At 40.2% G+C, this 22,311-nt stretch overlaps 3 protein-coding genes across 3 annotated transcripts in view; 2 read left to right on the forward strand and 1 right to left on the reverse strand.

Moving 5' to 3' along the window:
* LOC144653734 (uncharacterized) overlaps positions 1 to 6,658 on the forward strand; it is a 38,322-nt gene extending 31,664 nt beyond the window's left edge. The window contains exons 15-16 of the mRNA XM_078513814.1: positions 581 to 727; positions 4,294 to 6,658. Of these exons, the coding sequence (XP_078369940.1) occupies positions 581 to 727; positions 4,294 to 4,808 (662 nt within the window). The 3' untranslated portion in view covers positions 4,809 to 6,658. The remainder of the gene's footprint in view (positions 1 to 580; positions 728 to 4,293) is intronic.
* LOC144653754 (protein SpAN-like) overlaps positions 1 to 22,311 on the reverse strand; it is a 177,039-nt gene that overhangs the window by 136,858 nt on the left and 17,870 nt on the right. The gene's annotated exons all lie outside the window — the stretch shown is intronic.
* LOC144655149 (blastula protease 10-like) lies at positions 8,160 to 21,118 on the forward strand. Its single transcript, XM_078515362.1, has 8 exons — positions 8,160 to 8,223; positions 9,074 to 9,224; positions 9,544 to 9,750; positions 10,885 to 10,976; positions 11,876 to 11,959; positions 19,420 to 19,562; positions 20,276 to 20,399; positions 20,930 to 21,118. The coding sequence occupies exons 1-8, from the start codon at positions 8,160 to 8,162 to the stop codon at positions 21,031 to 21,033; spliced, it is 969 nt and encodes a 322-aa protein (XP_078371488.1). The 3' UTR covers positions 21,034 to 21,118.

Below are 22,311 nucleotides of genomic sequence, written 5' to 3' on the forward strand. Positions count from 1 at the left end.
GCTGGAAATATTCTAATGAAGATTCTTAGATAATACTGCCTGACATTTCTGTTTTAGCCTGCATATGCATGTATTGGGTGTTTGGTGCCCAGATCTGTATCGTGTTACATTGTGCACATATACCATTGCTTTTTGTTGCAGCCAGCAAGATCAAGATGTCGCGTCAGACGACACTTGGCCGGTTTGGCTTTAAACAAAGCATTCCTCACAGAGATACAGTGACAGAAATGAAAATACCTGATTTTGTTTCATCTAAAAACATATTTAATTGTATTGTATTTACAAATTTCCAACTCAAAACTATATTTTTTTCAAAGTCTCAGCCTCAGGTTTACTCTTAAAATATTCTTAAAAATTCGAAAATTTCAACCTCGATATTCTTATAAACTAGATCCTTATAAAATAAAAAGAGTGTAAACAAATTGTAAAACTTACTATAATTTATTATCACTGCTTTCATGGACACGAAATGCAATAGAAGTTCCGTGTAGGCCACTTTGAATTTTTCCCAGCCCTAAAAGACACTGGCTTATATTTATTATTTGTTTACATCTCATTTACCTCTCTCTATCTATTGTAGCACTCCCAGGCTTGTCTGTCCATAACCCAGCTCATTCCTGCAAGGAAATGCGAGACTTAGGAGTTTCTAGAGACGGCAAATACTGGATCGACCCTGCGAAGAATGGGAACCCGTTAAATGTATATTGTGACATGACAACTGACGGAGGTAACGTTTAGTTTTAACCCTTTAGAACAATATCAGACCCTCAGTCGTTTACCCTATTCAGACCGGGGGCCCCCAAACAATGACTTCTACGCAGCCTCTGTGAAATATTATTGTAGATCAAGACAAAATCCACTTAAAATATCCTGTAAAGTTTATTGCTTCAATTCCAAATAATTAACAATTATTGGACCGGCAAGGTTGAGCAAAATATCGTCGGAGTTATCAGTGGCGAGCAGATCAATTATTTACCGAAATCGAAGGCAAGCAAATATTTGATCTGCGAGACACTGACAAAAAACAATATTTTGCGAAAACCGAGTTCAAAAATTGTATTATCATTCGATCACTAGTACTGAATTTGTTCTCCACAAGTACCTTCCGGAACTGCATGGGAACCGCACTCCTTTTTGCTGATTTAATGCAAACGAAAGCGTAACTTTGCTATCGATAATACGAGTTGGTCTTCTTCCAATTCTCTTTTTTCATCTTTCTTTCATATATTGCCGAAACACGTATTAAGGGGAATTTTTATTGCCTTCTTTGTACTTTCGCTTTTCAGACCTAGTAGACAAATTAAACCGCTCTTCTTCAAATCTGAAAAACAACTTGCAATTTTACTCGGAAGTGGACACAACTACGCATGGGCAGAATATCGTTTGCTGCAAAATCGCTGTCAGACACTAATGCGCATGAGCAAATCATTTTTTGTAGGCGGTTATTTGCAGATCACGTAGTGTGCTCTAGGCTTATAAAAAGGGAGTAAAAAATGAATCAATTCAAAGTACGGTGGGCGGTTATGTGCTGCAGATTTTTTTCTTTATGTTATGATTGCTTTATTCTCAAAATACCAAAATTGCATCAACGAAATACTTTTGTTTGCTACGGGGTTTATTTGGTCGCATGACTACCGAATCTTTTGTGGCTGGCTTCTTGTCTCTGGCATTGTGATACACAATTCATCTCGTCCAAAGTTGTCCAAAGAGACGTCATACCGTGGAATAAGTAACTCTCAAATGGTTCTCCAGAAAAGCGCCATGAATCAGCTCAGAACACACTTGGCCTTTTCCCAAATAAGATTCTACTGCAAAAAGCAACGTACATTCCACGTGACCACAACAACGAACAGCGCTGGTAAAGCTGTAGTCCAGTTTTTCTGCGGACAGACTGATGTTCGGCCTGCCGCCTGTGGCTCGTACGTGAAAATGAATGATAACAACTCGTTTTTAGCTGGAGCGTGCAGTAGGTGGGGATATGTTGGCAAATGGGGCCACATCGGAATGGATCAAAATAGGTTGTATCACCCTGCTTTCGTAAATCTTGCTTATTTCTGGTTGACTCAAGCAACAGGCCCAAGATGGGAATGCGATGACTACCACGTTGGAGTGTCTCCTGGTAACTTCTGGAAAGTCTTTGTTCGTTAAAAACTTATGCCGTGTATACTGCACCAAGCCTTTCTCGCGGGAAAAAAAGGGCAAAGGGCCGATTTCAAACTTATGTAACTTATACCTCGTATAACCTCGTAAAAAGTTCCCGGTGTTGTGGTCTGGGCTTTGCCCCTTGTACTATGCTTAATTGTGAAATGCTCGGAGATATTAGCTGTATAAGCTACTCTTCAAATCCGAGTGATGATGATAATGATGATGATGATGAATATTAGTAGAAACACAGCTGTGTTCTATTGGAAAACCGCGAATCTGATATATAAATAATAATTGGTCCCATAGGAAGCAGTGAGTTTTGTTACCCGAGGCGAGGCCGAGGGAACATCAGTAGGGTCGAGGAGAAACAAAACTCACATCTATCTTGTAATGACAACTTATTAGAAGGCGTTTCCTGACCATTTTATGGACATCCTAATGATTTGTTTAATAATAGATCCCAGTGTATGAAACTTACCGTTTGATAATGTTAAACTTAGTATTCGTAACTTCCAGAATATTAAAGCAATCACAATGAAACTTGGAGAATATAGAGTATGACCGAAAATCTATCATTTGGTACACGTCACGTGGGATGATGACGTCACATCACGTGACAATTACATCATGATGCCAAAAAGGCCACTTTCTTAGATTTCAAAATTTTTCCAAAACGTCAGGAAACCGCCAAACATTACTGCAAAGTACTCAAAATCAATAAAGCTGTGCTTAAAAACCGTTAAAATGTGAAAATAATTCCATTAAAGGTATTTTAAATAAATGGGAAAACATGGCTGTCAAAATGCCGTTGCCATGGTAACGTTAGGTTCCTGACACAACAATCTATTCTACTAAGTTATTCCCAGATTGTGACACATTCGAAAAGTTTGGCAGCGTTTGGTTGAATCTGAAAAAGTTATAAGCGTTTTAAGTCAGTGTGAACCTCCGCGACCCCACCCCCCCCCCCCCCCGGCGGTCTGGATAGGGTTAACAAATAGATTTCATTGATTTCATTTTGCCGTGCGTTGATTATAGATCACAGATGAAGTCAAACTGTGGCAAGAACATAAAAATGGCCCACAAGCCGCTAGGCGAGTGAAGTTCTTACCATATTTTGACGTCCTCTGTGATCTGTAACTAAACATACGCACAGCAAAAATTAATGGAATTAATTTGTTTTATACAATCGCAGAAGACTTCAGTACACTTCATTGCTAGAGGAAGGCCGCTCCGCTTAGCTTAAGTTGTTTCCATTTCACGACAAAAATTTCTGTAATCAAGAAGCACTGTTAAAGGCCCTTGTACTCATCCTAGATGCATTGCGCGCTAAGGAACAATTTTCATATAAGAAAAAATAATCCCGCCATTTTATGTGAGAGCGGGTTGCGTTGCTTCAACCGTTTCTCATCCGTGTTTTTTTTTTAAGCTTAATAGTAAAAATCTTTTTCAGTAAAAGTGATTTGACTTTTGTTGCCATCGATTTTTATTAACCATTCACAGACTTAAGAAAGTGAGTGAAATCTCAGTAAAATGTCTTCTTTCTCTTTGTACATTGCAATCTCTGTAAATGTGTACACTTTCGGAGATTTTGTAAACTCTATAAAAGTATGTAAATCTCAACACATTCATTTGGTACCTTCATCGTTGATGACTTTTTGGGTAACTGCTCTAGAGATAAAATTATCCGGTTTGAAGAGGAATAAATCTTGGTCTCTCGATCGATTTGACACCGTTTTTCGTAGCCTCAGTGAGATATAATTGAGCTCTACTGACCATGCTATTGGCCACTCTTAATAACCTGCTGACTTAATCGCCAACAGTCTTTCCTATGTTTATTTCTAATCCTGCTCAGCTACCATAGTTGTTTATTTTCCTTTTCCCGCAACAAACTTTCGTGTTGCAATCTCATCAATTACTCCAGTACATGTACAGCGAATAAACTTATGTTAAACATATATGTATGAAATATGCGTTGCGTTTTTTCCTTGACATAATTGATTTATTCTCAAAATACCAAAACTGCATCAACAAATGCATTTAGTTAGTTGTTTAAAATAACGTTATTTAAAAAAAAAATGGTGTAGGCACAGTTTATATTGCTACTGGTTTTATTTAGTCGTATGACCACTGAATCTTGTCTGATTTCAGGTGGCTGGCTTCTTGTCTCTGACGTTGTAGTACACAGTTCATCTCGTCCACAGTTGTCAGTTAAGACGTCATATCGTGGAATAAGTAGCTCTCAGATGATTCTCCAGAAAAGCGCCATGAATCAGCTGAGAACACACCTTGCCTTTTCCCAAATACGATTCTACTGCAAAAAGCAACGTACATTCCACGTGACCACAACAACGAACAGCGCTGGTGAAGCTGTAGTGCAGTATTTCAGCGGACAGACGGATGTCCAGCCCGCCTCCTGTCGTTCGTATGTGAGAATGAATGACGACAACTCGTTTTTAGCTGGATCGTGCAGTAGGTGGGGATGGGATGGTGCGTATTATGTTGGCAAATGGGGCCATAGAAGAGATCAAGATCGGTTGTACAATCACCCTGTTTTAATAAGGAGTTCTTATCACTGGGTGATTGAACCAACGGGCAGATGGGAATGCGACGACTTCAATGTTGGAGTGTCTCCTGGAAACTTCTGGAAAGTCTTCGTCCGTTAAAAACTTATGCCATGTAAACTGCACCAAGCCCTTTCTCGCGGGAAAGAAGGGGCGAAGGGGTGATTTGAAACTTATGTAACTTATTCCCCATTAACACCAAAGCAAAAACACCTTTAAAAGCTATTTAGTAAACATGGCTTAATTTTTTTTTTCATAGACGTTGCTAACTGATGTTTGTAGACTTCAAATTTATCTCCGGCAATAAACTCAATTAATAACTTACTTGAACCCTATGTTAGATTCAGTCCCTCCGTTTTCTATTGCTGATTTTCATTTTGTCAAACCTGGTTACACTATGTTTTGCTCGTTTAATAGGGGTATTACAGAGCGTTCAAGCAATGATAACCAAACCCTGCGATATGTCTTAGATCGAATTACTGCGGACAATCTGGTATTTTGATCACGTGACTTGATGTTTCCTTGCAAACTTTGCTTTACAAAGTCTGCTTTCAACAAATTCGAATATTTTTGTATTAATTTTCCACTTGACAGCTTTTCGTTTCATAAGCTTACTGTAACACCTTAATGCCCGTTAGTAAAAAATCGCGCGGAACAAGTCACAAGCTTTAGAAGCCTAATAAAAAAAAAACATTTCAAAAATCAAACAGTCAAGCTTTATCTGGCACTTCTTTAAAATCTTAAAATTCTTCTCGATGTTGTCTGGCTCCTTTCCATGTTTTTCTTTAATTCTACATGACGTCCCATGGCCGGACCTTTATGTTCTTTGTATCGGAAAATGTGTGTCCTCAACAGCATGTCCCTATTCGAATTCAGCGAGAAGTTCCTATTAGAGTCGTTTTGCCATGCAAGGACCAAAAAACAGCGGACTCAGTACGTAGACAATTAATAATTAGTAATCTCAGCCGAAATATAAATACTGAGATCTGCCCTGTTTACACCAGCAGTAAGGCCAAAGACAAAATCAAATTGAAGGAACAGAAACCGCTCATCATAAACCAACAATGCGCTGTTTATCATTTTCATTGTGATCTGTGTGATAATGATTATGTCGGGTATTCGTGTCGACAATTGCACCAGCGCATCGGAGAACATAAAGGATCGGCTATTGGACTTTAAGTGAAAGAACAACATGGAGAAGAATTTTACAACTATGCGTGCCATTCGCACAAAATATTTTTAAGCCTTTTTTAGAATTTATTGTTATTGTCTATTTTTGCATGTACATATTTTAGCGCTTTTATTATATATTAACACAGGCTATTTTATTCTTAGGCTGAACATGAAAATGACCGTTGAACGGTCGAAACGTCGTTCATTTTTAGCTTTTACATTTCTTACAAAATAACATCACTAATCCTATTTCTGAAACTTTCACCTCTCATCTTAAGAAATTAAAATTATTCACTGTTTTCCGGGATCTTTTCCGAGGTTAAGAATATTTAAAATTCGACGTTTCGATCAGTTTCACTGATCTTCTTCAGGCTGTTGTTAAAATGATAATAAAAGGTCCTTTGAATAGATCTAGATTTAAATAAAGGGATTTTCAATAGTTGAGAACTATTACGACCACTACGACTATTACTATTACGACTATTACGCAACCACTTACATCCCCGCGTTTCGTGAACTGCGATGAAGGATATGGGGAGGGGGGTGGGGGGATGTGCGGAACTAGTCGTACACCTAAAGGCAAGCACCATTTTAGTTCCCAGAGCCGCTTGTCACTCTTAGCCGACTGAGCCTGCGGCACGAGAAACAAGTGGTTTTGGGAACACATGATTTGATTGACAGGATTTGAACAAAAGGAACAGCCAGAGTTAACAATAGAATAACTTACGGAATTCTTGTGCATTAATTATAATTGTAATTAAAGTCATTCTGTCAAACGCGTGCTTAACACGATTTGTGCCTAACTTGAGATCCAAAATGAAACTGTTTTAACTATATGAACGAGAAATGTAAGGTTCGCATCAAGAGTCACACCTGGGCGCAGGGCTGTAACCAGACCTTTGCAAAAGACGAGGCAAGATCTCACTAGGGGGTTCTGGGAGCATGCCCTCCAGAAAATGTTGGAATCTAGAAGCTCTGAAACTCTTTCAGAAACATTTTTCTTGAGGTATTTCTTGAGCAACTGTGGATTATTTCCCAACAAAACATATTTTGTTTTTAATTTTGGGTAAACATATAGACCGAGGCGAATGCCTTGTCTTGCCTCTTGCTAGTTGCGGCCCTGGCGCGGCTTTGACTTCTTGCAAGGGCACAAGATCTTTATCCCAATAAGGACGGATGGACATCCGGGAGACTTTGCAGCATTTGCCGACTTCCGTTAATTTGGAGCTTAATCTTCTATGGATTAAGGATAGGAGGAGACGGTTGTTGAAGCACCAATTGCGAGTTCTAGAAACGTCATCGTTCATTTCAGAAACTGCCTTGGACCGTTAAAGGACATACGAACGAGATGTACAATTAAGTTCCATTCACATAACTTTCAGTAAGGCAACACTAGGGAGCAAATGGCAAATCATTTACGTAAATACTAAATAAAATAAATCCAAGGACACTTCCTTGTGGCACACAGTTTCCACAGGCAGTGGCTTAAAAAATTTAAAATTTATGCGCTCAACTTACTAGATAGGTATTTGTATAGTATATTCTTTTGGGTAATCATGACAAAGTAAAGCGCGCAAAGCCATCACTATCTTAAACTCAGTTTTAAGGACTCAATTATAAACTTTTAATAGCTTGCAAAGTTACAATACAATTTATTTTTAACCGTGTTTCTAATGTCGCGATCCTATTCATTATACCAAGAAAAAATAACGAGACAGAGAGGGACACCCCCAATCGAGGCTTTGGGATAATTATGTCAATTTCGCTTAATAGTTTGAGACGCATGCAAAACGAAAGTACCAGTTTCCCTTGACGTCGGCACGCGTCATCCAGGGCGTTTTCTTATTTTCTCTTGATTACACTGACTAGCTACATTTTGACACGGTCAATGCTTTGCGTGGAGAGTTCGAGAAATGTCGATGGATCGGATTTTGAGGATTTACATCTGCATTTAATTAGGCTGTTAAAGCCCGTGTTGTCATCACAACAGGTGAAAAAAATATATGTATAAACTGAAAAGAAGCTGGACACCGTTTTAGCCGTTTTTGCACTCTATTGCAATTTAAACAAAATTCTAAATTATCTAATCCTAATTACACTCACATTAATGTGATTATGAATTCACAATTATCACTTTTCTTATCATCATCAATCCACTCTTATCAGTTTCTTCTTATGCTAATCATTATTGCACAACGTCCTGTGAGATATCATGCAACACCAAACAATATAAAAAAAGAATATTTAACAACGTCTTAACCGCGCAGAGGAGCTGACATCATGAAGTGGCTTCGCGTGGTTTTGTTGATCAGAGCAGTGTTTGGCGCGTCAGAAAATCCTGATGGTAAGACCTGTTTCTCTTCACAACTAACCTGAAGCAACGAAGTGTAATTTTTTGATGAATGGGAGAGCTCCCTGTCTAGTTGTCGGGGGCGATTTTTGCATGAACCCATACTCAGTATTCAAAGAGTTCTTTGTTTAAAGGAAACAGTGAACTATTTCGTTAGAAATAAAACCTTAGAAACAATAATAGGCTGCAAAGAACAGGGAAGGTTGGAATGGTTATATAAGCCCACAGTATACATGTGAAATTTAACAATAATTCAATGTTTTCCTCCTCTCAAAGTTAAAACAATGGGAATGAACAAACTTGAAACAGTGCACGTCGCACTGAATATGTATCAGTGTAACATTTGGGTAGTTACCGATCAAAATGAATAGTTATTTGGTTACAAAAAATAGCAGGGTAGAAGTTAAAAGGAAGGTGATATATAAAAAAATAGTTAACAATCAGATTTTGTCGTTCGCATTAGTAATTTTCCCTTGCGTGCAACTTGTCTAATGAAGCATTTGTCATTCGTCAGCCTTTAAAGAACAGTGAAAGATGCTTGCTTTGCTGACAATAGTTTGCCATTGTGAAAAAAGACATTTAGTGAGCTTTAGCTCTACCTCGTTTGATTTTACCACTATAGTAGACGCTAATTACCAGCCTTGATCGCATCTGTTTATATTGACATGTTGGCTTTGTTATTAAAGAACTAGTTCCCATGCCTTTTCTGGTTTCTCAAATCAATGGCTGAATTGTAAAGTGTTGTGTCAACGATCTATAACCATAACTCAGTCCATGAGGATGGTTTTGATGCTGTTGTTTTCGCAATCAAATGGTGATAAAACATGTTACATACGCATTACAGAGAATTTGGGGGTCCATGATCCCAATCTTTTCGAGGGAGACATGATTCTTACTCCGGAGCAGCGCTTGGAGGCCGAGATGGGATTGGATGTTGACAGCTCTCTGAAACGAGGCTCAGTTAGGAACAGACTGTGGCCAGATGGCATCGTAGCGTATGAAATCCAATCAGACCTGGGTAAGCTCTTCATAAATATTTATGTTTCATATTCAAATTTGTTTCGTGTTCTAAATTGGACCCTTATGGTCAAGTTTAGAGATCTGATAAAACACAACCAATAATTTTGTATGTATACGAGGTTTAAAGCGTCCAAACGTAATAATTTAAACAAATATGTCAGCTATTTTTGCAATACGATCAATTTCGTTCAAGAAAATATACATTTCTGTGTGAGTCAGAACTTCAACTTGAGAGGGGAATCACACACAAACACACACACATTAACATATCTTTAGTTGGTAATTTTATTGAAGAAGAGAAAACGTACTTGGGTTGTTCTGCAATAGGCACCTTCCTCTAAACAAAGAAAACTTTACTACTGCTGTGCTCTTTTTAGCGAGCGATTCTCGAGCTGTGGCCGCCATTAAGGCAGGACTTGAAGAATGGACGACAAAAACTTGCATTCGCTTCAAGAAAAGAACAAATGAAGACGCCTTTATTGCATTCAAGAGAGGCAGCGGGTAAACACACTTGATCAATATTCAACTACCTTTAAAAAAAAATAAAGTCAATTTAAAGCAGGTTTTCTTAATAAACAGGACACGTAATACTCTTCCAACCCATCTTTAACCGATGGTTATAAAAGGGTTCTGTTGAATCAAGATACTGCAGCCAAATTATGATTGCAGTTGAAATGATTTGTAGCATAAATTTTCCACCAGAATGTTCATAACTGACCAATGTATTCTTCAACGCAAAAGAATTCGATAAAAAACATCGAGCGAAGTGAACGCGAGTGCGAAGTACGATTGGGTAAGAGGGTCCCTCGCGCCTCCCGTTTTGCGCTAGCGTCCTGTTCTCTCCCGATTCCTTTTCCGCATTGAAGTTGTTGTTATTATTTGTATGAAGAATACTAAAATGGCCAAGTGGGACTATTTTAACCCTCATTGCACAGAAAATACAAATGCAATTCATTTAACTTGCCAAAAAGCTAGTATGTAGGAACACGATGATTATAGTTAAAACTGCCTTGCTGTATTTTTAATTTATTTACTGTTTTGTTGTCATTTGGAAGGTTAAAATTGATATTACAGTGTCCCCAATTCGCACATCAGTGCTAGATACATTGAAACTTAAATAAAATGATTATTTTTTATATATTTTAATTCTCGTTAATGTGACGTCCGCGCATGTGCTCTAATGTAGGGTATGGTTTTGATGGGAATTTTTGGTCTAAGATATAAAGAAATGTTTTTTTAACCGGCCTGAAATGGGGTATACATTTTCGCCGTTTTGATTTTAAAAGGACAACGATCTAGAAGTAAAAAGATCTTTTTGCCAAAGCTGAAAAAATTCTTGGGAAGTCCAGCCATTTAATATCAACAGAGTGGTTTGTACTTTATTCATAACAGTCCAAGATATGAAATGAATAAAATGACCCTCGCAGTGTGAAAGCAATTTAAGCAATTGCATTTTAAGGCCTGAAAAAAAATTCAAGGCTACAACGGGATTTGAACCCATGACCTTCGCGAATACCGGTGCGTTGCTCCACCCACTGAGCTATAAAGCCTTGATACTTTGGGAGCAGGTCAATTGTGGATTCTAATGTCCCGCGGGACATTATGACCCGCAATAACTTAATTTGCTGTATTTAGGTGCTCATCTTACGTAGGAAGGACTGGGAGGCGTCAGTATGTCAATCTTGCTCGAGGATGCTGGTACAGGGGAACTGTTGCTCACGAAATTGGTTAGTCTGTTTCTCTACTTCCCCGTTCAATGACACACTTGTTTTGCTTTCGCTCGATTTCGAACAATGTTGAAGAAACTAGTCCAGTGATGGTCAGACGCAGGTTAAACTTTCAAAATTGGGGTGTGGGAGACTGGGCCAAAATGTCTATCGTTCAAGATCGTTCAAGATATATGAATTATTCCAAATCACGAAGTTACTGATATTTTAGCAATATGTTTCCGCCGAGATATGAGTAAATGTCACAGGGATCTCGAGTGGCACTGTTAAGTCAATAATGTATTATTTGGCAAAAAGCAATGCCCGAATTATCTTTTGATTGTCTTTGTTCCAAAACGAAGCCTCCTATAAAACCCGGCAAAATCTTTTATACGAAAATTAGTCTTACTCAATTGTTCTTCTTTCTCGTATAAACGGTTTCGCACAGTAGGCAAGAGAACAATAAACAACTCGGGTCTTTTTTGGGTGGCAAACCAGTAAGAGGGTAAAACAACAACAACAAAGAGTGAACGAAAACCTCAACCGTTATGCGTCTGGTTTTGCTCAGTTTACTTAGCTGCTTTTAGTACTAAACCTTTAACAAAACATGACCTCGTTTTAACATCTCAAGAATGGTCAACTTTTCTTGTAGCCTGCGTTGCAGACAAACTGGGCCTCCGTTTAGCAGCAACGTAGGCTACATTGCAATTTACAAGAATGTAAAATAATTGCCAAGCTTGATTGTGATTGGAATTTATGGACAGGCCTTAACTAGTCTGAATTTCAGACGTATTTCTCTGGTTGCTACTCCCGAGAAGAGACGTCTGAACCTTGGGAGTAGCGACCAGAGAAAGACGTCTAAATTTCAGGCTAGGCCTGAACCAGATTGCTGATAAATATCTCAAACTTGTTTTCTCCAGGGCATGCTATTAGTTTCTACCATGAACAATCTCGTCCGGACAGAGATAATTACGTCACCATATTGTGGGAAAACATAACTGAAAGTAAGAATTGGTGATTCACAATTTTATAAGTAGTAATTCCTCCCCAAGGCTCTTCTCGGCTCGCATCGGATCAGGAGCCTGCTCGCAGGCTAGTAATATATCAAAAACAAGGGAGAGTGCTTCATCCTATTTCCAAACATCGTAAAGGGAGTTAAAAATACAACACGTAGCGGAGTATTTTTTATGTATTTCGCGGTGTTTGGAAATGAAATGAAACACTCTCTCCAATGTTTGATATATCTACTCATGCGACTAAAAGTCACTTTTATGGTTTCCTTTGTTTTAACTTGGCGAACCATTAATAAGTTTGTGAACATTTGCTGCAAATCATCTCTAGTCAGGGCCGTAACTAGCAAGAGGCAAGACGCGGCACTTGCCTCGTCTAGATTTTAACCCATAGTTAAAAACAAAATTCGTTTAGTTGAGAAAATAACTCCCAGTTGAACAAAATTGATTTTTTTAAAGAAATAACTTATGAAAAATGTTGCAAACGCGTTTCTTCCTTGCATTATGTGGGTTGATCAGGCCCAATGTCAGCAACTTCATACAAACAAAACTTAGGAAAATACAAATCTTGAAAAATCTATCCATGTTCACTCATAACTTAAAGATGGCACAGTCATAGTTCTTGAATAACTATATCACTTATTTGCCCATTTGCAAGGCATGGCAGCACAAAAGAAAAGACTAATAATTCCACAAATAATACAATAAATATCTGTTCAACAACAACGTCATTAAGAGTCTTAAACAGTCAATAAATCTGGATGCATCACGCGTACATCATCTGCATATAGGGTGGGTACACCAAAGGAACATAACAGGGTGGTGCATGGTACTGGTGTGTAGGTAACATCTTTGGTGGTTGGAAAGGTGGATACCACCATCCAGGTACAAGATTGGAACCAGTTTGAACACTGCATATGGTTGGCTGTCCCAGGGTATTGTATGTAAACATCCTTGGTGGCTGACGAACACGCTGGGGCCGATTTGGTTCTGAAACTTGTTCTGGTTCTGGCTGCTGTTCTGGTCTAGGATCCAACTCTAGCTGTTGGTCTAGTTCAGGATCCAATTGTGGCTGTTGTTCTGGTTGGAATTCTTGACCTGGTTCAACCTCTTGTTCCGGTTCAGGGGTGCTTGCTGAAGTCTCATCATGGTTTGGTCCTTCCTCCATTCCTTCAGGCATGGCTCCATCCTCAGCATATTCTGAGTGTTCTTCGCTAACTTCCTCAGGTCCTGTCGTAGATGTTAGAAGTGGCAGTGTGTCCAAATCTCTGGGTACCAGGCCAGGTAGGACCTCCTCCTCATCTTCACTGTCGCTCTCATTATGGTTAGGTTGATGACCTCTCTCTTTGTGCTGCCTAGTACGAACAGATGTGCTCCTCCTCACTTGGACTGGCTGCTGCACGAACTCCTGAGTATCTGCATGGAGGAAGTCACATGGCAATAAGAGATTTCTGTGTAGTACTCTTGTCTTGTCTGGGTCCCCCTCTGGGCTCACCTGGTAGATGGGTAAGTCCCCTTTCTGCTCTCTTACAACATGTATTTTCTGTTCCCAATACGACCGGAGTTTTCCCGGCCCACCACGCTCTGACAAATTTCGGACCAATACTCTGTCCCCGGGTTGCAGATTTGAAAATCTCACTTTACGGTCATACTGTCGTTTGCCATCAGTTGCAGACTTGGAGGTGTTCTTTAGAGCCAATGAATATGCTTCCTTCATAGCAACTTTCCACTTGTCTGCATATTCTGTGTGGGTCACGTTAGCTTCCTCTAAAGAAGGTCCAAATATCAGATCCACTGGCAGGCGTGGTGACCTCCCAAACAATAGGTAAAACGGTGAAAACCCAGTTGATTCACTTTTGGTACAATTGTAGGCATGTACAACCTTGGGCACATACTCCGACCACTTAGATTTCTTTTCTTCAGGTAGTGTCCATAACATTGACAACAATGTCTGGTTGAATCTCTCTGCTTTACCATTACACTGTGGATGGTAGGGCGTGGTCCTTGAACGTATCATTCCACACGACTGCTGCAACTGGTGAAACAAATTGTTTTCAAATTCTCTTCCCTGATCGTGCAGAATACGGGCTGGCAATCCGAAGCGAAGTATGAAATCGTTGTAGAGCTTGTCGGCTGCTGTCCGAGCTGACTTATTCCTAGTAGGATACGCCTGCGCAAATCGTGTGAAGTGGTCAACAATGACCAGAATGTATTCATACCCACCAGAGCTTCTTTCCAGGTGCAGGTAATCAATAGAAATTAACTGAAACGGTGCATTGGTGACAATAGGGTGGAGAGGAGCACGTGTAGAGACGTTTGGTCGCCTTTGCTTCAGACAACTGCACACCTTGGTCACGAAGTGAGTAATGTCTCGCTGCATGTAGGGCCAGTAAAATCTCTAGCGGGCTAGCTGAAGTACTCTCTCTGCCCCCAAATGACCCATCTCTTGATGCAGCTCCTTGTAGACCAGGCGGGGAAATTGCTTTGGCAACACCAGCTGTAAATTCTGTCCACACTTTCTTCTCAAGAGCCCATCGCTTCCAATTTCAAGCTTCGGCCATTCACGTAGCAACTTTCTTGTATGGGGTAGTTCTCTAGAGATTTCATGGATTGCTGGTTTGTGTCCATTGAGTTTGTATGCAATGACTCTGCCAATACTTGGGTCTTGTTTCTGAGCTGTCAGAATGACTTGAGGCTCGATTTGATGGTAATTCCTGGAATCAAGAAGATTAGAGTCGAGGTTCGACGCATCTGTTCTATCACTGACTGCTGTTATCCAGACCGTATCACCGTTCTGAAGTGCCTTCACACCAGACAAAGTTGCACTGATCACATCCTGTGAAGTCTCTTGTGTACAAGTAGGAATGTACTGGTTGATGTCCAAAGGAATTCTTGACAAGGTGTCAGCATCTTTGTTTGCTTTACCAGGTCTGTACTTTATCTCAAAATTGTAATCAGCCAGCTCTGACACCCAGCGATGTCCGGTTGAATTAAGTTTCGCTGTCGATAACACATACGTCAGGGGATTGTTGTCCGTGTAAACTGTGAATGATGGTGCGTAGTACAGATAGTCCCTGAACTGTTCACAGATAGCCCATTTCAAAGCTAAAAACTCTAACTTTCCAGAATGAAGGTGATAATTTTTCTCTGCAGGAGTGAGTGTTTTAGATCCATATCCTATTACACGCATTTTACCAGACTGCCGCTGATAAAGCACTGCTCCCAGCCCTTCATTCGACGCATCTGTGTGTAGTACAAATGGGAGATCATAATCTGGATAACCAAGAATTGGCGGGTTAGCCAGACAGTCCACAAGTTTCTCTAACACTCCTTGATGTTCTTGTGTCCAAACAATTGCATGCCTGGATGACGCTTGTGTCCCATTTCCTTTCTGACTACGCCTTTCTGTTTGATTAGGATGCCTGCTAGTCTTGACCCCGGGTGCTTTCAAGAGTTCGAAGAGAGGCTGTGCAATTCTGGAGAAGTCCTGTATGTATTTTCGGTAATACCCCAACAAGCCCAGGAGTTTTCTCACATCGCCAACAGCCTTGGGTTTAGTCTCTTTGAGTGCCAAAACCGCCTTAACATTTGAAGGATCGACTCGATATCCGTCAGCAGAAACAATCCTCCCCAGGTAATTGACCTCCTTCTTGAACATCTTGCATTTTCTGGCTTTCAGCTTTATTCCGTGTTCACGTAGCCTCCTCAAAACTGTTCGAACATTTTCTATGTGCTCCTCAAAGGTTCTGCTGAAAACAATCACATCATCCAAATAAGGCACGCAAATTTCATCTCTAAGTCCTTCCAAACAGTCCTCCATAAATCTCTGAAATTCTCCAGGAGCATTTCTGAGACCGAATGGGATCCTCACCCACTCGTACAGGCCCCACGGTGTTACAAATGCAGTCATGTGTTGACATTGAGGGCTGATAAATCCCTGGTGATAAGCATTTCCTTGGTCCAGAAGAGAAAACAACTTGTGCCCTCCAAGATTCTCAATGGTTGTTTGTACCCGAGGAAGCGGATGTCGGTCCGGTACTGTTCGCCTGTTCAGCTCACGAAAGTCCACACACAGTCTTAAAGAACCGTCCTTTTTCCGCACACAAACTACTGGCGATGAGTAGGCTGAGCGTGACTTCCGCACCCATCCACGGTTGAGTAAGTCTTCAACATGTTGCTTCACTTCTGGATACAAAGGCTTTGGAATAGCTGTATAGTTTTTCTGGACTGGACGATTGTCGGACAGGTTAATTTTGAGTTGCAGACCTTCCGCGCTCCCTACATCATCATCATCTTTCGAAAAGGAATCTGCTTCCTCTTTGAGCATGTTCACTACTGCAATTTTCTGATCTTCTGTCAAATCTCCTAAATCAACATCTGGAGGTGGATTGCTAGTGTCACTTTGACATTCCTTCATTACAGTTGCATCTGATTGCAAGTCGGGCTCTTCTCCCTCCTCTGATGATTTGTCACTAGAAGGAACACAGTCTGCTGAACTTTCTTCATCCTCTCTCTTTCTTACTTCTAATGGTGTTACAGATTTGACTAGCTGGAGCTTGCCTAACACTGTCCTGTTCCTCAACGTGATGTCATGGTCTGTGGTATTTCTCACTTGAATTTTGACACGTGATGAAGCACCACCTCTGATAGTTACTAATGTTTCAGGGACCTCAAGTCCTGATGGCCATATGCATAGTGATTCAACATCTGGTTCAAACAACACTGGAAGTCTTGATTCAGTTGGGCCAGTATTAACAGAACAAGTTACTACTACTGTCTCATTCTTCGGAACTACCACATCCCTTTTTGTTACTTTAACACTACACAGTTCACTTGGGGTGCTAGTCCTAATGAGACCAACCAAAGCTTTAACATTCTCCTGCTTTGCATTTGGAAGGCTTGAGCTCAAGGCATTGACCAAAGTCTCTTCATAATTGCTTGGTGGCTCACTAACAGGGTTTCTCACAATTTCTTCAATTACATTGTATCCAATAATAGGGTGATCCATAGCTTCTGTTGAGATCAGGAAGGGTACTGACATTCCATGTTTGTCATCTGAGGTCATTAGTTTGAAAGAAACTTCAATCCATCCTTCGTATGGGATTTCTGTACCATTAGCTGCTTTCAGATCAAGTCCTTTGTCATTAAGCAGTTCATCCATTTGACGACTCTCAGCTGTAGGCAGGTTCTCAGCAATCCAATCCTTGGAAACAATAGAAACTTGGGCACCAGTGTCCCATAATGCTTCAGTTTGAACATTGTTCATAACACACTGAACCATACATCTCTTTCCCACCAATTTTGCAACTTTAGCATGCTGGTTTGGTGTTAGGTGACTAACATACATGCCACTGTCAGAAACATCTCTTTTCTCCTCGTTAGACAGATACTTGATTGCACTACACAACTGCTTATAATGCTTAATCCAGTGGGCTCTTTGGCATTTCTGAGAACAGTAATGCACTGAATGACAATTGGAACATTGCTTTAAAGATAATCCTCTCCTGCTACAGTTAACACAAACATGGGACCTTTTAATGTGGTCATCAGCTACTCCCTGTCCCGCGGTGGTAGCCTCCTCTGGTTTCCCTGATTTGGTATGTTGGCTGCACCCCCGCGACATCCTCGTGCAAAATGGTCACTTGAACCACAGCGGAAACAGTGGTCACAGAACTCTTGGTTTGCTGTTTGGCATGCTGGGCAGACACGTCTCCTTTGGTTCTCAAATGGTTGCCTAAAGTGAACTCTGTCTCTCTCTTTGGTATTCTGGGAAGCCATAGCTTCTTTCAAGACAGCAATATCCGATTGGACAGCCTCAAGGGTGACCATTAATCTGTCAGGCCTGTCAGACTTCGCTTCCTTTTTTGACCCAGGCTTTTTGGGCTGCGGTTGATCACCTGATTCGGTCTGCTCGCCTTCAACTTCCAAACAATTTACTCTGATGTTTTTGTGATTGGTAGCTCCAAGCTTACCCTTTCGCTCTGACTCTTCAGATACAACCACGTTGATTTGTTCCATTAACTCTTCATCAGTAACATCTACTTTCTGGAGGAACGGCCGCAATTTGTTACGGACAGATTCATCTTGTAGGCCAGTTTCAACAGCATGCAGAAACAAGGGATGAACCAGAGATGATTCATATTTTACAGCACCACCCTCAGCTTGCGATGCAAAGAGAACCTGTTGTCTTAGATCAAGGGCCCTGATTAAGATGTCTTGGGGAGTTTCCTTCGGTGATTGGCACATTGTTGTTAGTTCTTGGTACAGTTCAGTACCTGACTTCTGCTTGTAATGGGCTCTTAACATCTGCCTTAGTTTTGCCAAGGTAAGCTCTTTCATGGTTTCTAAGTAAGATCTCAACTTCAAGCTGGGGCTAATAGCACGAATAAATGCATCAATTATCTCCCGTTCTTTATATCCTTTCTCACGCCCTGCATCTATTTGGCGAATTAAACTAACGAAGGACAATCTGTCCTTTTGTTCCTCTCCTCCAATAACACCCATGATCTTAAAATCTCTCCTAAGAGCAGTTTTTACATCAACGAGTGACACGTTACCTTCTTTTGGTGATTTTGTGTCCTCCTGCTTTACTGAAGCCTGCTCCATTTTCTTCTTGTACGACTCCATCATTTCCTCGAATTGTTTACATAGTGCTTCGTATTCCATTTTCGGTTTTACAGATTCTTCTTCGTTTTGTCCTGTTTCTTCGAGTGGTGGTGGCGTCCCAGCAATGAAATTCTTAAGTTCCGTAAGATATTCAACTTTACTTTCCGTTTGTCCAAGCTCAACTCCAACTTTTGCACGAACGATCCGCGACATGGCAAGCTTACTCTTTCCTTTGTATTCCTTTGATTCCAAACCCACATGCTCCGCTAACTGCTCCATTTCCACGATCGGGAGCTTACAAATTCCTCCCTCAACTTGAAGTTGCAGTTCTTCGAGCTCTGAATCCATCATCTTTCTTCTTGTTACCACATCAGCTTATGTTCCAGTGCAATTAAAGGATTCGCAAACCACAATTTACCGCCATTTTCACCATTTCTTCGATCGGCATTCCTTCGCTTTGATCACGGTCTCCACACCAAACAAACGCAGAACATCGGTTGAACATCGGTCCTGGCAGGGTCGCCAAATGTTGCCAGGCAGAAGAACCGACAATAAATCCACCAATGTCCTTTTATTTGGCTGTCTACTCGAATAATACAGTAACCGATCGAACAAACACACTAAAAACAGATCGACCGAATTCGCACGAGGTTTTAACCTCGTTCCCAGGTTCTCTCGTTCCAAGGTTCTTACGTCACTTATAAACGTCACATATTGATTTGCATTTATTTATTGTAATATTTGTTCTGTTTATATTTTAACCCCGTTGAATACTAGAAGGCCAATTTGAAAATATTCTGTCATTTTAACTCAGTAAATATCCATAATAACAGACAAATTTATTTTAGAGAACAAGTTTAATTTTCACAAGTACCCCAGATCTACGATTGATGCTCTTGGCACAAAATACGACTATGGAAGTTTGATGCATTATGGGAGCAAAGCGTTCAGCAAGAACGGAAAACCAACGATAGTTGCTAAGCAACCAGGGGTATGTTGTTACTTTATCTAAAACTCTGTTAAAATATCTGTAATAAAGTTGTAGTGAAGAGAACAGCTGTGGTGTAGATTTAACTTTTGTTCTTAAAACAATAGAGCTTAAAAGGTCGTTCCCCTCTTTGGTATGCTATCACAGGCGCGCCAATAATGTTAACAAATAAAATTTAAAAAAAAGCACGTGTAAGAAGTCAAGGACTTAACATATGTGGATTAAGCGTTCTCTCGGCTCTAACGCCTGAGAAAACATACCTTGCTACTAGTCTTTCGAAAGGTAAAGGCCATGCAAAGTAACTAATCAGTAAAACTTTATTTTCCTTAATAGCGTTATATATGTTAAATATGTGATTCGTAAACATTTTTAAAAAAAATTGACGTGACTCATGATTTGAAGTTATTGGAGCCCTCTCTTTAGGTTACACTGTCAACAAAAGGCTCTTTACATGACACGGTCACGCCACCTTGTCAATCATGAAAATAAGTAGTAGTAAAAAATGATTGCCAGAAATAAAAAAAAAAAAGCATGTAGAAATTACTAAGGTAGCCAAATTTGAGACCGCTAGAGGAATTGCAGAGGAATTGTAGAGGAATTGAAGAGGAATTGTATATAAAAAATTGTTGGTTAGCGAAGGCTTGCTCACCATAGCTGTTTCCCATAAGGGGCTTATTGTTAGGGTAATATCAGCACATTCTGATACCTTTTCATAGGTCACCCTTGGTCAGCGGCGGGGTTTAAGTTCCATCGATGCGGAACAGGCAAACCTTCTGTACAAGTCACTTTGCGCTGGACGAGGGGATGGAGGAGCGGGTATTAGCACTAGCAATGCTGGAGGTGATTTTTAGAAAAATGCTTTACACTTTTTTTAAATGCCTACGCTCTTAGTTTCATACACTCTTTTTCAGACTCAGCACCAAGTGTCCAGCGCTGAGAAACAGGCCAGAACAATTACTAGTTGTTCTCGGACAATATCAAAATAGCCGAAGATAAACGAAGGAGGAAGGATGACCGCCGTAACTGTAGTTGACGGCAAATACCTTCAACTACAGATACAGAAGTTATAAGTTACACGCAAGGACACGACATGAAAAATTGTAATAAGGGTGTTTCGATAGTTGATGGCCACTAACAAAATTATAATCTTACGTAATTGTTTGGAGAATATTCTGATAACCCTTTTGCGAATGTAAAAGTTGAATGCGCTAGGTCAGCCACGCTATCTGAGCTAAAAGTTGGGAAAATCTAGTTTATTGCTTTTGGACCAGTTTGATCATAACTGAATTCATATGTAGAGCAGTAACGTGAAGTTGTTGCCAAAAAATGGGTAGAGTTTAGGTCAACGTTATATTTTTTCTTCTTTTAAGGGAGATGTCAAGACAAAGACAGCAGGTGCAGGAATTGGACACGATATTGTAGCTTCCACAACTACGTCAGGGCAAACTGCAAGAAAACCTGCAAACTTTGTTGAACGTTTCCAAAAAATTTCAAACAAATGTCATTGCAAATATCATTTATTTGGATTACAGGAAAATAGGTTTGCATCAACTGACATTGAATTTTGTGGCAGTGAAAACTTGTAGAATGAGAAATAAACAAAAAAAATGTTATTTGGTCAGTTTGTGATATGTTTTTTTTCATCACAGTTTGAATTACGTTTCGGTTTCTCATACGAATGTGTGCATACGTCTCTTTTTCATCCACTACTTCTTTGTAGGGCAGGGGCCTAGGGCAATTAAAAAGAAGCTGATGGCGGGACGCAGCCAGCCTATAGACCAGTAAGCCCGGTCCTACAAATCGTTTAGCCCACTCATATTTTTTCAAGATGTGCAATAGAGCAATTCAGGCTGAATCATTTTCAATGTGAAATAGAAAGACATATTCATTATAAATATCGTATCTAACATTTCGCTATCACATCAAGTCGTCTCACCTGGAGAGAGACTTCTAGAGTAGCCAAGACGAAGTGATAGGTGTGTGCCGTTAAAGACAAGTGCGTTTATATATTTAGAAATGAGTGGAAATTGATCCAGTCTCTGTTATTATATGCCAAAATTAGGTGCTGTAGAAATGAACTGTAAAGGGGCCTTTATTGGTAGTATACCCCCCGAATTCCCCCCCCCCCCCTCCTCGAAGCGGCTTTTAGGTTCCGATTGGCCAGGCCTACACCTGTTCAGAAAGCTGGATACGCCCCTGGGCCATGGTCATAAAAAGACGGGAAAAGAGATCACGATCGACGATCCTATGTAGATCACGTCCTATATGCAAAATCTAGTACTGGCCCCGGTTATTCAAAGGGTGAATAACGCTATCCACCGGATAAATCACTCTCCGGTGGATAGCAACGTAGGTTTTGTATGACAGTTATATACTGGATAGCAATTTATCTTCTGGATAGCGTTATCCACGCTTTGGACAACTGGGACCTGGGGTCTTACAGTGAGGTGAGGTCAGACTAATATAGGCAGGTTTGCCCTGGTAACCTGCATTTTTTTTCGAGCGCCAGGTTAGTTGTTGGCCCAACAAATAAAATATTATAATGGAAGTGAATACATACTTTGTTTTTATTTGCCTACAATGGGAAATCCACAATAAAACGGTTATCCCAGAATATAATTTCTTAACTCTTCAAACTAAAAAAGGAAATTATTTTTTTTTAGCTGTCATAAATCCGCTATCGAACAGAATTGCTTTTTTAACCGACAGGGAATAATTATTATAAACGAAAATGCCAAAATTTAAACGAATG

The sequence above is a fragment of the Oculina patagonica genome, chromosome 5 (genome assembly GCF_052425735.1).
Source record: "Oculina patagonica isolate OP01 chromosome 5, crgOcupat, whole genome shotgun sequence".
NCBI lineage: Eukaryota > Metazoa > Cnidaria > Anthozoa > Scleractinia > Oculinidae > Oculina > Oculina patagonica.